The 16416-nt window shown below is 44.4% G+C and overlaps 1 protein-coding gene across 1 annotated transcript in view; it reads left to right on the top strand.

Annotated features, from left to right (window-relative positions):
* The first annotated feature begins 1481 nt into the window (after positions 1-1481).
* Positions 1482-16416, top strand: part of LOC142787034 (uncharacterized) — a 39056-nt gene continuing 24121 nt past the window's right edge. Inside the window, exons 1-2 of the mRNA XM_075884657.1 lie at positions 1482-1624; positions 5806-5950. Of these exons, the coding sequence (XP_075740772.1) occupies positions 1582-1624; positions 5806-5950 (188 nt within the window). The 5' untranslated portion in view covers positions 1482-1581. The remainder of the gene's footprint in view (positions 1625-5805; positions 5951-16416) is intronic.

Below are 16416 nucleotides of genomic sequence, written 5' to 3'. Positions count from 1 at the left end.
TTTGAACCCGCGACCTGCGGATCAGCAGCCGAGTACCTTAGCCACTAGACCATGGCGGCGGGGCATGTTGTAGGCCCGCGTGCTCAGATTTGGGTGCACGTTAAAGAACCCCAGGTGGTCGAAATTTCCGGAGCCCTCCACAGCGGCGTCTCTCATAATCTTATGGTGGTTCAGGGACGTTAAACCCTACATATCAGTCAGATACTCGGCTGCTGACCCGCAGGTCGCGGAATCGAATCCCGGCTGCCTCGGCTGCACATCCGATGGAAGCGGAAATGTTGTAGGCCCGTGTGCTCAGATTTAGGTGCACGTTAAGAAACCCAAGGTGGTCAGAATTTCCGGAGCCCACCACTACAGCGCCTCTCATAATTGTATGGTGGTTTTCGGACGTTAAACCCTACATATCAATCAAGAAGTTATTTTTTTATGTTACAAAGCAATGTGAGCAAATAATATTCCCTTTAAGAATCATTTTTGAAAATATTTTAGTACACGAGAAGGTACAATTCGCAATCGTTGCGTGTGTTCCTGCAATGTTCGCCACTAATACCCTCGTTCGCGGAACCATTCTTGCTCTTCAACAACAATTTTTTCGCAGTGTTTTTAATCGCACTTGTGGAGCCACTTGAATTAATATATTTTTTAAATGTGTGGCTCTTATTGTTGCCTCTACTCTTTGTTCTCGTTGTGATGAGGTGAGAGCTCTAGTGATCACAGCGTTATAATACTCCCATTCTATTGCGATCTCCTGCCTTCGTTTCGGAAACAAGAAAACAAACAGCAATATTTTCATTCGGCCACTGTTTTGTTTACACAATCTCACGGTGTTGAAAACGACGTCGGAAGCGATAGTTTTGCCGAAGCACTTGAAGGCTGTCACTTGGTCTCAACGACTGCTTGGTCTCAACGACTTGATCTCAAGAATCACTTGGTCTCAACAACTGTACCCAGCGCAGCCTCGGGATTAGTTCGCCCGCGCTTCATGTAAGCGAGATTTCCTCACAGCCTAGCCAGCTTGGCATGGTTAACTATCATTCCAGAATACAAACGTTGAAAGCAGCGTTTTTTCGCCGTCGCCATATGTATTGCTTTTTTTGTTCTATTTTGTATTCTGCAGGCTCTAGATGCGATACCGTTTTGAGTTCCTCTTGGAAACAGCGCAGCGATGCCATTCTGCGAAACTTGAGTCGAGATGACAGAAGTTGCACGAACAGGAGGACAAAGGCGCGTGTGCTTTTCACTTTCAGCAAGCGAGCACGTCCCGTGCTACACCGTTGAAAGCACGCCCGCGTGAAATAGAAAGCGAAACTGAGGTACAGGATATAAATAAAAATGAAATAATATCTGCCTTTCCGTGAATCGCACTGAGCGGCGTAAGGCGAAGCTCATTACACGTCCATTCGAAAAGTGAGAGCTTCCACGTTACCGACTCTCTTGGCTGGCTTTTTATTGGTCCGCCTTTGGTGACCATATATATAAACGCACCTGTAGTCGATCCTGACGATACGTCGACGCCAGTTCACCGTTCAGAGAAGAATTCTTGTCGAAGAATCACATTTGCCGTTCTCGTGGGAATCGAAAATGGCCGAGCGTCGAGCTATGATCCGCAGCTTGCTACTCATTGGTAAGCATCCTTCTTTTAAGTGTCTCTAAATATTCTCTTGAAAATGCTGCCTACATGGCCGGTATAAAACACGCACCCTCTGAGCGAACAAACGAGCATTGTAGCCAATGTGCCACAGCGGAGACGTGGAGACAGTGAAGTTGTGCTTGGAAAACAGTTCGAGAGTTTTTTAGCAGGAACCGCATTGCGACAAAAAAAAAAAAAAAAAGAATCACATGTTTGCCATGATGGGAGTCAGAATAGAGTGTAATCAAGCAAAACCTCGCTAAGATGGCCCAAAGCGCCTTGTTAGAAGGCACGCTAGTGCCATTTACTCTGTGCGTTTTGCATAAACAGCGTCAGTCTAATACAAAAGCTTTAATATAACAGAATACTAGAGTGACCTCACATGACACGAGAAATCTTTAGTTAGTACTGGTCTGCTAGGGAAATTCAGAGCTTTATCGTATTTCTTGAAACTACATCTCCATCGTTGCTTGTTTCCGAATGGTGGTGCCAAGAACGGTTTTTATAGACCACACAGAATGCTATCGAATTTTCCTTGACCGACAGCGTAACTAAAGGTGGTTGAGTTTCATTAGTGTAAGTAGCTGATAATATTTTCGCAGGTATATAGTCTACCTTTTATCACTGATTTTGTGGCACATAATGAAATTAACGAGATGTAACCTATAAACTTACACAAAAACCAATTTCCGTAATAATGCGTCAGGAATAATAGCGCAACTCACAACAACCTTTTGGTGTCCCACTCTTATATAAAAATAAACTATGTTCCACGCTCGCCTTACTAGCTATTAGAGGCGCTGACTAACACTCCCAGACTTATATGCCCCATATATTCTCGTAACGTCTACGGGAGGACGACTACCTCTGTAGCTCAGTAGATGCAGCGCCTCATTCGGAAACTGCAAGTTTGGCTCATGGCGGCTATTGCTTGTGTTTAAAAAAATAAAAAAAAACTTTAGTTTATTCATTTACATATGAGACCGTATAAATGCATTGAAAATACTCCTTTACTTTACAAGGTCTCATATGAAGGCGAATAAAATAAAATTTTGAAAGCACAACTTGAGGCCGTCATATACCAAACTTGCAACCTTCGAATGAGGCACTTTAAAAGAACTCATATGAAGGTACAGAGATTAAAGTTTTTGAAATTACAACTCACAGCCGTAATTGACCAAAGCTGCAACTTCCGAATGAGGCGCTGCATCTACATCTACAGAAGTGGTCGTCCTCCTGTAGACTTCATCAATTATTAATGTGCATATATGTGAGGGAGCGTTAGTCAGCGCCACTGGCAGCTAAGATGGTGAGCGTGGAACACACTTTTTTTTAATACAAAGCTGTAGCCACCAGAATATCGGTATGAATCGCACTATTATTCCGGACGCCTGATTACGAAAATAAGTTTTTGTGTAAGTTTGTATATTACACTTAGTTAATTGCATTGTGTCAAATCAAATCTTCTTTAAAAAAATTGAAAAAAAAAAAACAAGACCTTTAAGCGGAAGCGAAGATGTTTGGGGCCCTTTTTTTCAGATTTAGGTGCCTACTGGAAGAACGCAGGTGGTCGGAAATACGAAATCCCTCCGTTGCGGCAACTTTCATAACAATATCTTGGTTTAGGACAATAAATCTCAAAAAATTATTAAGAAAGGGTCTTCAGCAGCTTCTGTTTTCTTTGTTGTCACTACATTATATTATACATGTTTTGTTCGATATCGTTTAACAACATTTCACTAGATGATGCTGAAGCTGCAGTGCGCTCAATACAATATTGCTGGTGAAGTTGGAGCTCTCCGAGAAAAATAATCCCCATACTATTGCGTTCATTGTCCTTGTTGTTTGCGTTCCTTGAAACCTAAATGGAATATTTGCAGATTTAAAGAGGCTTTACTCATTGGATACAGAGAAAGAGAGAGACATAGAGGAAGGCTGGAAGGTTCATAAGAAAATAAATTCCAGTTTGCTACCTTGTACTGGGGAAGTGCAGGGTAGCAGGGCGCAGGGAGGTCCACGGTGCAATTTACCTATCTACCGATTCTTGGCTATTTCTGCATTGTCAAGAAAACACCTCAGAATCACTTGAAAAGCAATCAGCGTTGCTCAAATGTTACCCTCAGCGTAAATTGTGCTTCTTTAAAAAACTAGCAATGTATAATGCACATACCTGTCGTGTATCACCAGAAAAAAGCATGCTGGAGGCCTTCATTCGCATAGAAAGGACCACTTACGTCATCTCAATCAGTGGGCGACCAATTTCTTACGCCAAAAGCCACCAGTTTCTAGGCATCATTAGTGATAGGGACCTCTGTTGGAGTCCGCATGTGGCCTTTATGAAGAAGCGCCTGACCACTATTTCCTGATTGTTCAAGTTCCCGGCAGGAAAGACGTGGGGGATGTCAGTAGGCGCAATTATGGAACTTCACCGAGCCCTGTTTCTCGGTTTCCTGACATATAGCTTGCCCGTGCTAAGCAATACCTGCAAGACCAATGTTCGTGTTCTACAGGCAGTAGAAGCCCAAGCACTGAGAGTGTGCCTTAATCTGCCCAGATGTACGTCAACAAGGCAACAATTGCAATTGCTGGTGACTATCCACTTGCTAGGGACAGACGCTACACCACATCATGTGCATCTCTCCATTTTATGAAATCCAGAAACAGTCACTGGCGTCTGTTCTTGCGTGCACCGACAACAAAGCACTGTTGAAATTCCTACGCAACATGGGCTTGAACAAGCGGCTGTAACAGCACAGCAATGTCACACACCGTGAAAGACAAGACTGGACTATGACTGAGTGTGCGCGCGTGTGCTGCTTAATGTGCTGTGTTTATTTCTCTTCTCTCTCTCCTCTCTATTTTTTCTTCTCCCCCATCCCCCTCCCATGCGCAGGGTAGCAAACCGGCTACCTATAGACTGGTTAACATCCCTGCCATTTTTTTCCTCATAATTTCCCACCTTTTCCTATCGTAGATGATTTTTGATGGTACATTTTTGTTTTGAAAAATTCCGTACGCTGTGACGTACCAATGCATATGTTATGCGAACTATCTGGCTGCGCGTACCGACTTTTGCTTTAAGTTGTTTGTAAATGTCCCATGGCATTTCTTGCTGTGTTTGTTTGAACGGTATTGCATTCCTTAGTCGGCGTGCTCTGCCTCTCCTCGTTGAGATGACCTGCAGTGCCTACCTACTCCTTGCCTATAGGATAGAAGGCATGCAAAATATACGTATGCGTGCAAGTTCGCATTAACAAGTACCATAAAATGACCCACTCGAAGCGGTTTGGAAGATGAGTTCTTAAATAAAAAAATATTGATGGAGCCAAGGTTCTGGTTGGGGGGCTCGACGACAACAATCCCGGCGTTCGACGACAATCCCACTAAATTTTCATAGCACCCTGCGCTTGGTTGTTGTTTGTATATCAAGAAAAAATATGTCGCCATCATTTAAGGTATCACAGAAACTTTCTTGTAAAAAAACAGTAAATTAAATGAAAACTTAAACCTGTGATATATAAGGCAAATTAGCACGTCACAATCGAAGACGTATAATAAAGAAGTAGTGCTACACAAATGTCTCCGCGAGAAGACGACACTATACAGTGGGTCATACCATTGCATAAACCTCAGTTCGGGCGAGCCGCGGGACACCTATATAGTTGGTCTCCTTGCATGCTCTCTTGCTAAATAGGGAGCAATTTGTGGGCCCAGACTGTAATGCACTGTCGCCACTTGGCGTAAAGCAGGCAGAAGTTCATATAAAAATGGCAAAAAAAACTAGTCAAGCGAGAAATAAAAAAGGAGAGAAATAAAGAGAAAAGAATAGGCATTAAAGTAAGAGTGAATAGAAAGAAATAGGGAAGAAAAGACAGAAAGCTGGAGAAGAGAAAAAGAAAGAAAGAGCAAACCAAATTGAAAAAAAAAGAAGGCTGCCCACCTCCACATTTCCACAAGACTTGGCACCATTAGTGCAGGGCTTACATAACTTTCCTTTACAATGTAAAAGAGCGCGAAAAAAAAAAAAACATGTGAACACACCAAGAGACAACACGTCGGGCGCTTGTTCCGTATAGATGTTTTTTTACGCGCTATTTTACAATACATTAGCAACTATAGCTCAGCTTGTTGCATTAATTTTTTGCTACTTTCGTTCTTTGATTGGGCGTATGCAGCGCTCGTCGCCAAGTGCACGGCATTACCCCCCTCGTGTGACAAGTGCTACATCCGTTCTTTGGACAACTGCGGCGCTGGCCTGTTTTTGTTCGCCACGGGAAACAAGGTACCGGAAACGGACGCTGACCAGGAAGATTTCTGCAGGTACGTAACTTTTTTTTTTCATTATTGAAATGATCAAATAGAAGACCGTTGGTGCCATAACGGTAGCACCGGCTACTGCTTCTCACTTAGCAGACAAAATATGTCGTAAGAAAAAACAATAAGGGCATAAATGCAAGACAGTAAAACTATGTGAAAATACAGGACAGTGAAACATCACATGACAGTTCAGATACGTCTAATAGGTTCATATGTACAAAGTTCCACACAGACAAGGTAAATTCACACATAGATAAATGATTACACAAATCAGACATACTATCTCAATATTACACATTTTCTATGGTATGAAGGAAAAGGCGGCATTCCATACAGTAGATGAATGTTGCTATAAAATATTTCAATCTTCAAGAAACTTCTTGAAGGCGACAGCTGCTTATTTCTGAAGACCTGCCGTTGACCATGGGCCTAGTATTTTTTTCACTCTGAAGGACCCCCTATATAAAGGTTGCAAACTTGCTCGTAATACATTTTTTTTGTCCCATATTTCGGGCACTCCAGAAGCAGGTGATGTACACCTTCGTCAAGGTGGTGGCAGGAACAGTTTGTACTAGACGCACGCTGTATTCTGTGTAGGAAGTGTGGTGTAAACGCTGTACCAAGCCGTAAGCAGTCAACTAACATCTCAAATTTTCCAATTTACCGCAGCTCTGATAGAATCCTAAGCTTTAAGCAATGGTCAATAAGATATGAGTCCGTACTTTCCGACTTTTTACTGAACCTGTTGTCTTTGATGACGCTACAGGCTATCTGTCTCAGGAGTAGATGGATTTCAATGTGTGAAATTTTGAGGGCAATTGTTTCGTCGTTATTGTGGGCCCTATTTGATGTGGTGTCGGCTGCAGTGTGTCCTGGAATACTGCAGTGGCTTTATATTTATTGAAATCGATCACGTGGTTCATTGTTGTTACTTTTGACTGTTATTATAGGGTCTCATATAAAAGTGTAAAGAAGTTTTTACATCACTTTGCAGCGACGCTGCAGCGGACTGTGAATCGATAAACATGACTGATTTTCGCGCCACGTTTACTGATGTTATAAAGAGTAACGCAGATAGAATCACAAACAGTACCGCAGCACCAGAAGACGTCACTCGACATAATTTAGATGTCTTCTGTACTGCAAAGTGTGTAATGACAAACGCTGAAGAGAGGGATTTATCATCGTGTCATTTCTACCAATCACGTGACCTCAAGCACGGGGCGAATGCTTCTGTATGCCATTCAAAGCAGCGTAGATAGGAGCACTATTTATGCGTATATACCAAGCCTTTTGAAAAGTGTTAAACCAGCCCTGCATCGCGGACATTGATGACACAGCGAAGCTGGCATCCTTTTCTTCAACAGGCTATCGCATTCATATATCTTGTGAGCCTTTCAGATGCGTCTTGCCTAGCTTGCCTAGCTCCTAATTGAAGATCCTTTGTTAAGCTTTGAGGTGGTAGAATAACTTATCATAACCACGAAGTATCACGTGATAGGGGTGTGACTGTGGTAACGCACACGCTATTTGTTGGGCTGAGTTGTTCCTTTTCAGTGGAGGTGACGAAGACTCGCGCATGATTTTCGTAGCACATGTGCATCTATGATAATGACAGCTTTCGGACAGGCCACACAGATTTCTGTGGCAGATACCCGTTAGTTAAGCTCACTGCTGCTTTCATATTTAGTGGAGCAGTTCTGAGTATTTGGTTTGACTCAATGTATGTAACACACACCTGTGTCACATGAAACACTCGACGAAAGAGGATTAAATTTTTTTAGGGGCGAAGCTCCTTATAGCAACACCCATTCGTCCCTCGTAGTAGTAGTACTAGTGTGTAACCAGTCTTACATTTTGACCTTCAAGGTGGTGCCGGAGGGAGATTTCTTCTGTGCGTTGTTGAACAATAAAAAAAATCGCAGCGTGCGCGTTAACTAAAAGCCGAATTCTTCCGTCTCTCATTTTCCATTAGCAGCCATTGGCATGTTCTACTATGAAACGATAGTAGAAGTAGAAGTGTTAAAAGCTGACTTCTGCTGTCTCTCATTTCCAGTAGCAGCCATTGTTTACCTAGAATGTAGTGCCTGGTGAGATTTCTCCTGTGCGTGATTAAACAGTAAAAATTTTTTCTTCGAAACGCCGTTGATTGATGAAGTAAACCAACGGAAGACGTCAGATGTTTTCTAAAAGGACAACGAAAAGACGCCAGATGTTTCTTAAGCGAAACTAAAAAGAAGACGCCAGCTGCTTAGCGAAAGACGCCAGGTGTTTTCTAAAGCAACGGTTTTATAATCAAAACCATATCGATACAGGTTTGTAAGTGTCGATGCTCGTTGCCGTCGGTGTGTGCTCGTATGGATAAGGATGCCGAAAGGTGGGCGCGCCGGGCAGTGGCGGCGTGGGCTCTCAGACAGGACCCTGAAGTGAGAGCACGCGAGGCAGAAGCGCGCCGGGAAGCTGCGCGACGTCGCCGCCAAGATTCTGCTGTACGGCAACAAGAAGCCGCATCAGCAAGGCAGCGTCGGCAAGATTCCGCCGTACGTGAACAAGATGCTGCAGCGGCACGTCAGCGTCAGCAAGATACTTTCGTACGGGAACGAGAGCCCGAGGCAGCCCGACAACGTCGCGAATCAGATCTTGAAAACGTTCGTCAATAGAAAGCGGCGAGGAAGCGCGCATATCGCCAGGCGAAAACAGACGAAAATTTCATGGTATTGCTTCCAGGAGCTTCGCCCAATCTCATCGTCATTCACCTCGTGGATTTGCCGTCAATTTTCTTAACCCTCCTTGCACTCGATCAAGAACAGGTTTGCTGTTAAAAAAATGTGCGAGCTGTTCAACCCTGTGAAAATCATGACCAGCGACGCTGCTTAGCATATGGCACAGGGGTGGCACAAAATTTCAATCCATAGCTGACCACAGCTAGGAACTAAATTTTAAATGAGTCCTAAGAATGTCCATTCTGACTTTATCGTACGCACCTTTAAAGTTAGGCTTTTCAGCAGCAATGCACTTTCCTTTTTTAGATGCGGAAGCATCTTATACTCGCGCCTTGTAGTGCGCCGTCCGCGCCGTCCGCACCGCTTCTCGAACATTCGACAGCTGACGCGCGCGCATGCGCCGTCGCGCCGTCGCCCACCATCTGTGCCGCGCGCACTTCTCCTTTGAGAACATTCGACAGCTGACAGCGCATGCGCCGTCGCGCCGTCGCCATCTGTGCCGCGCGCGCGCTTCTCCTTCGAGAACATTCGACAGCTGACAGCGCATGCGCCGTCGCGCTGTATATATACTCAAGGTCGGCGCTCGCTCGCTCAGTTGCCGCTCGTCCGTTGGTTTGTACTCACTCTTTACTTTACCGACCACAAAGCCATCGTCCTCAAAGTTCGTCGCAATAAATAAAACACCGCCCTTTCGCATACGTGCCGTACGTGTTCACTCATTTAACACCCCATTTCAGTACCACGTTAACCAATTTAGCCATCGACCCAAGTAAGTCGCAATTTAACACCCGTTAACCAATTACATGCTTCCGCATCCTCCTCAGTGTTCCCCCGAGGGAAGCTGCGGGCAATTTTTTTTAACGAATTCTCCTTCAGGCGAAATGCAGTGTCTTGCCAATCTTGCCTATTGCTCTTGACGCTTCGAGCGTGGTCTTAACCGGTATTTACCGCACATGTTTTTACCAGGCCTGCTAGCAGTTGTGCTTCTCGTCTCATTATGTTGCCCTCAACTTTTTGTTGACACTGAACCCAGCCACATGCAGCTTCGCTGTAGAAATAAACGTTTATTTTCTCATGATCATATTTGCGCAAATGCGGTTCACGCCGCACTGCGCATCACCCTTGGACACCAGGCATTTCCGAGAAAATGTAATAGAAGCGTTGTTCCGTGAATTCAACAGATATTGCCCATTCTTGTTGTGATCAAACAGGATTTTCAATAGACATGCTGGCGTCTAATCTATCCCGACGCATGACTGAAAATAGGGAAGCCATGGTCCCCCCCCCCCCCCCTCGTTTGTCTAGGCAACTTTTCATTTGTCAACCTTAAAACAGTGATATTACTCTAAGGGCCCAGCCCTTGTGTTTACAGCTTACACCCAGCGAGCTTAACTTGGCCGTTTTCTGGTCAAATAGTCCTCTAAGCATGGTCCTGCTTTTACTATTTTTTGCTTTAGTAGGCGTGAAGTTGAAGGAAACCTTTATTAGAGTATAAATTAACGATACTCACCTCTGTAGGTTATTTCACCAGAAACAACAATCTTCTTATTTATGATTACCTTGCGCGGGTTTTCTCCTAAATTCAACAGAGTGCGTGCGTGCCTAGTCCGGCCATAGAGGTGGCTACCTACTACGACGACGATTACTATATACATCGCGAAAGCGCGACTTACGGCTTAAAGGGGTACTGACACAAAATTTCGGGGCCGAGAAATCCTGTGGGGCCAATTCTCATGAACATTCGCATACCATCTGCAAGATATCAACAGCGAATATAGCAATTGAAAGGTATTTTAAATTAATTTTGAAGTTTGCGTGAGCGACCGACTCCATAGCGCTATGGACACCCTCGGAGGTGACCCCGAGGGGACCCCCAACTTCCCTCACGTCACCATGCTGCGGTCAATAAAACAAATTATGATGACGTCATAGTCGCCATTTTTCTTTTGCCGAGTTAGTTCCCGAAGTATATATTTCTTGGTGGCACACGCTTAGAAAGTTTAGTGTTTGGCGACATTCCAGTACCGTTTACTATTCGAAAGTAATTCTAGTTGCGGATCGTGCGGAAGTGCGTCACAGTTCCTTATGCTGACGTGGTCAAGAGTTGCCCACGCTAGGTGGTGACAGTTCACCTAGTTTTTGCAATTTTCTGAAACCGAAACTCAAACTGGTCGATAATGAGGGGTCTGTAATTATTTATCTTTTGCGTGCTGCAGCAAACACTGGGTCGTGTCAAGACTAACAGCCCTACAGCAACGCATTGCAGCAGAAAAACGCGAGGCCAAATTTTTTTGTGTCAGTACCCCTTTAAGGAGCTTCGCCCCTGAAACGCGACGTGCAGTGAACCGTGCCATTGACTGCTCGGTGTAACAGACAAAAAACGTTCTTTTAACGCTGGGTTCTCACCATATTGTTTCATACAATAATACATAGAGGGGAATCTGGCGCTAGTGTCAACGCGGGATACTTCAGTGGCGCTTGTACCCCTATAGGAATTATGGGAAGTACAGGCTTCGGATCTGCTTCGAATGAATCACGTTTTTGCGATTCACAACGCTTGTTTGGTGAGTGTAAAGCAAAGTGATATGAAGGTATGTTTAATTGAAACTTGTTTCATTTCATTTTATGCAAAGTTTATTGCAAAACGTTTTTGTGTCTAGGCCGTAAATGTGAAACCTGGACAAATGTAACCATCAGAATATGCATTGCTCTGCCATTGCGTTTCTGATTTGGCATCAAGGTATAATGAATTATTCTTTCCAATATTTCAAAATAAACATCGTTGTTTTGCCCTAAAAAGTATGCAATATCTATTTATAGAAATAACAGAACAGTATTAGGTGAGAAATGCTTGACGTTTTGTCGGCTGCGATGCCAGGTGCATCTGTTCAAGTGGTCTGCCCCCAGCGCACCTCTTGTGTTGTTGTAAAGTCGAGTAAAAAAAGCGTGGCGGTGCATCTACTTCACGTCAGCGTCGTTTTGCAGTTGATTTCACCGAGTTTTGGCAAGACGCCTTAACAACAATGTGAACTTAATGTAATATCCTGTACTAGCATGGGACCCTACATCTATGTGCAGCGGTGAGTAAGTGACGCATCTCTTAAACTGTCAAACACTACTTATACAGCTCCAGCATTGCAGTAAATTGAGAGGCCTAGCAGTTTTCAGCTTCTTTGAACAACAAAGGTGCAGCTACAGTCCTTTACACCCACCCCCTTGCCCACTCTACGCAAAGAACGAAACTGAAACTGTAGAAAAAGATCCGTAGAACGTTCACTGGTAAATGCGATCCAGTTCGAAGCCTGTACTTCCCATAATTACAATGTGGGTACACGAATGCGCCGCCAGATTCTCCTTTAGGCGCTATTGTATGAAACTCTACATTTATCACGCACGAAACGCCGTTAGGGATGCTACGCGATTCCTTCGCATTTCCTCACGATTCCCTTCAGAGAGGCGGAACTTTTTTTTTTCATTGGATATTAAATTAACCATCCAGCCCACTTGGTCCCTGGGTAGTCTCAATTTTGTGCCTTTGACGAATAAAACACCCAAGCACGCGGATTTCATCAGCTTCGGGTTGCTTTCAGATAAGAATTCACTGTCTTGGGGCGCCTCTCCGAACCATTTGCTTGAACTATACATCCCTTCAATTGTGAGATCATTCACAATTGTTGTTCTGACTCTAAATCGTGAACCACTTCGTCTACACACACACACATCCCTTGCTAAGTGTGAGACCCGAGTTACGGCTTTATTGATTGATTCGTGGGGTTTAACGGCCCAAAACCACCATATGATTATCAGAGACACCGTAGTGGAGGGCTCCGGAAATTTCGACCACCTGGGGTTCTTTAACGTGCAGCCAAATCTGAGTACACGGGCCTACAATATTTCCGCATGTACCGGAAAAGCAGCCCCCACAGCTGGAATTTGATCCCGCGACCGGCTGGTCAGCAGCCGAGTACCTTAGTCACTAGACCACCGTGGCCGGGCCCGAGGGACGGCTTTCAGCCCTCCCATAGTAGACTACCTTGTACTTTAAGTCGACGAACATTTCTTCTAAACACAGCATACCGATCAAGAAGATTTTACGGTATGGCTTTCTGCACTCCTATGGTAGAATAACAAGTACTCTTAATCGTCAAACACTTTTGCTATATACACAATTTAGAACGCGCGATGTACACCTAGAAGGGCCGGTGCGTGATAGCAAAATTTAAGGAAAGTATGATATTACAGAAACAAGCGTGTTGAGAGGACTCGCCAATGTCAATGTTGTTACTGGACTGGACGTCACCTCTAGTGTCATCTTACCATATAAAAATTTCGCGGGAGAGCTTTTCCTGTTATTGCGACACACACACACACACACGCGCACACACACACACACACACACACACACGTACACGCACACACACACACACACACACACACACACACACACACACACACACACACACACACACACACACACACACACACGCTCGCACGCACACGAACACGCACACACACAGATAGAGAGAGAGAGAGGCTTATTTACAGAAAAGCAGAGTGGTCGGCGGGAGCGATAACATGCTCTAGCCTGCTACTCTACACCGAGGGAGGGCAGATGGGAGGAAAAAGTGTAATCAATGACAGTGGTTAAATAGAAAGGTGAGTGTATAAAGTCCTTTCAAATTGAGAAAATTTTATGGCTATCGGCGTCAGTATCAGTGGTGGTGATTGTATCTTAAGAATTGACGTTGTCTGCGAACAAAACATTTGAGAAAGATACAACTTAAAAATTGGCCGCGTATCTGCATGTTAATCTGCAAATGTCGTACGACAGTCTTGCGTGTGGAGAGAGTGAACAAAACATTTATTTGATGTTCTGCGCAAAAAAATCGGTGAATGGTATTCTGGAGGCACTGCGTTAGAGTGCCTCGAGCGTGCAGTGGAGGCGAACGAGCGCACCAAGTCACGTCACAAGTGAGACATGAGCGCCATCTGGCTGTTTTCTCAGAAAACGAACCGCGTGACTTTGGGACGGGTGTGTGCGCCCGTCTCCTAGGTGATAAGGTGTAGAACGCAAGGTGACCGGTAGGTGCCACCACCGTCTCGTCTTAGCAAAGCGTTAGAAAGACTCGCCTTTCCGTGCAAGCGTTGCATGGTCAGCGGCGCGTGATAAGCGCTACGGTATTTAAAATAACTTACGTATGGCTTTTCTAGTAAAATACGCACATGCAGAATATATACGTGTTGTTATGCTGCCCCTGATATGCGCAATAATTGCTTTTTAATTGACAATTGCACAAGTATGAACGCTAAACCTTAAGCAACATTGGTGGGTGCTGTGGATGGGATCGGCCGTTTCAAGTGCCTGGTGCCATTAAGAGTGGACAAACAGAAAATTGTTCAGACAGACATACCAAAACGTTTGCGCTGAAGGTCCCCAAGAAAGACTATCGTCTTTAAAAATGGCAGATCCCGCGTACAGTGGGAATCGATGACATGCGAAACACTAATGAAGGTCGTTATGTCATTGAAATCAGCCCAACGTTACGAGGGGAACGTTGTACCTTACTTGACATACATGACATGATTATCATGTTTAGACATGCCAGTTACTTTCGCCGTCTATTCACGCACGTGATACCAAGTTTGGTATATGTGGAACTAGCAAAACGGCCGCAAGCGCGCTATGAGCATAGCATGTAGTAATGTTTTAAATTACATACATGTGATGATTAGCGTGTTTAGACGTCGTCCATTCGCGTCAAGTCATACCCCATTTCGTACATGTGAAGCTAGCGAAACGGCCATGAGCGCATCATAAGCGTGCTATGCTGTCATGCACTTACATGACACACATGTAATGATTATCATGTTTTAACTAGTCGTATACCTTCGTCATCTATTGATGACACGTAACACCAAATATGATATATGCGAAGCTCGCGAAACGACCGCGAGCGCATTATGAGCGTAGCATGTAATCATGCTTTACATGACACGCATGCCATGATTATCATGTTCGGACGTGCAATTTACCTTCGTCGTCCGTACGTGACACGTAATACCAAGTTTTGTATATGTGAAGCTAGCGAAACGGTCGCGAGAGCATGGCATGTAATGTTCATACATGACGTGCATATCATGATTATCATGTTTGCATCAGTCACCTTTGTCACCAATTTACGTCACGTAATAAAAAATTTGGTATATATGAAGCCAGCGAAGTGACCGCGACAGCGCCATGAGCGTGGCGTCTAGTCGTGACTTATATAACAGGCATGTCATGATTTCCATGTTTGGGTCTGTCACTAATTTTCGCCATGCAGCCATGTCATACCATACCAGTTTCGCAGTATGTCATGGGAACGAAACCACTGTAAGAGCAGCAAGACAATGAAATGTAAGCCACGATATTCATGACATACGTGTCATAATTTTCATGTTATGACCAGTCACTTATGCTCGCCCTACCGTCATGTTTTTGCATACCAATTTTGGTAACTTTACCATTGTCGAAACGGCCAGGAAATCTAGAAGTCATAGGCGGCTAGATAAATAGATAGATAGGTACGCTCTTAGTCGCCGAAGTTCGCTGAGCAGTGCATAACTTAAAAGCATTTCACTCGAGTTGGAACCTAGTGCAGGCTCGCTGCGTCATAATAAGACATCTATGCTATTGCTTGAAGCTGCTTCGAAGAAAAAAAAAATTAGCAGCTCCCACGTACAGGGGGAATCGAGGATATGCGAAGCACAAATGAGGAAGGGTGATAGGTTTCCTTAAAATCAGCACACCGTTAAGAGGTGGAGGTATATTATGCCGTACATAACTTCCATGGCATGATTATCATTGTAATAATACTGATTGTTGGCCTAGTTGGTATTTACTTAATGGCATGATTTGGCCGCAAAAGAGACACACACAAGAAAAGGAACACTCAAACGACAAGCACAGGCGGCACTTCCAACTAAAGCAGACTAGGTGCAGACCCAGACTTATGTACGAAAATATAGACATGCGCAGTCTTCAAACAGCCTTACGCTATCCAACAATCAAACAATCTTGTCTCCGAAGCATACAACGTCACCGACGGTTCGCTGATACACCTTTCACCTTTCTTTTTAATGTAATAGGCTTCCATCAGCTCACGCGCAGTTTTGTACCTGCTTCTACCCAGAATCTTAAACTCATTAAAACGTGGTACACACCCACAGGTTTTAATGGTACACACCCACAGGTGATTGTTGGATAGCGTAAGGCTGTTTGAAGACTGCGCATGTCTATATTTTCGTACATAAGTCTGGGTCTGCACCTAGTCTGCTTTAGTTGGAAGTGCCGCCTGTGCTTGTCGTTTGAGTGTTCCTTTTCTTGTGTGTGTCTCTTTTGCGGCCAAATCATGCCATTATGATTATCATGTTTGGGCGTTTCATTCACGTTCGTCATTTATTAACGTCACCTGATGACCAACTTTGGTATAGCTAGCGTAACGGCCGTGAGCGTGCTATGAGCGTAGCATGAAGCCATGTTTTACATGAAATCCATATTATGATGATCATATTTGGACGTGTCATTTACTTTCGTCGTCTATTCACTTCCCGTGACACCAAATTTGGTACGTGTGGCGCGATGGCGGCGAGTGTGTCATGAAGGGCCCAATATACTCCGACGCAACGTTGACGCACGCGCAGGTTGGGCGCAGCGACGCCACGCTAGCAAAATGCGAGCACTCTCTAGTGTGACGCCAGGCGCGA

This window comes from Rhipicephalus microplus, unplaced genomic scaffold, assembly GCF_043290135.1.
Source record: "Rhipicephalus microplus isolate Deutch F79 unplaced genomic scaffold, USDA_Rmic scaffold_42, whole genome shotgun sequence".
NCBI classification, from domain to species: domain Eukaryota; kingdom Metazoa; phylum Arthropoda; class Arachnida; order Ixodida; family Ixodidae; genus Rhipicephalus; species Rhipicephalus microplus.
This window is presented reverse-complemented; position numbering and strand designations above follow the sequence as displayed.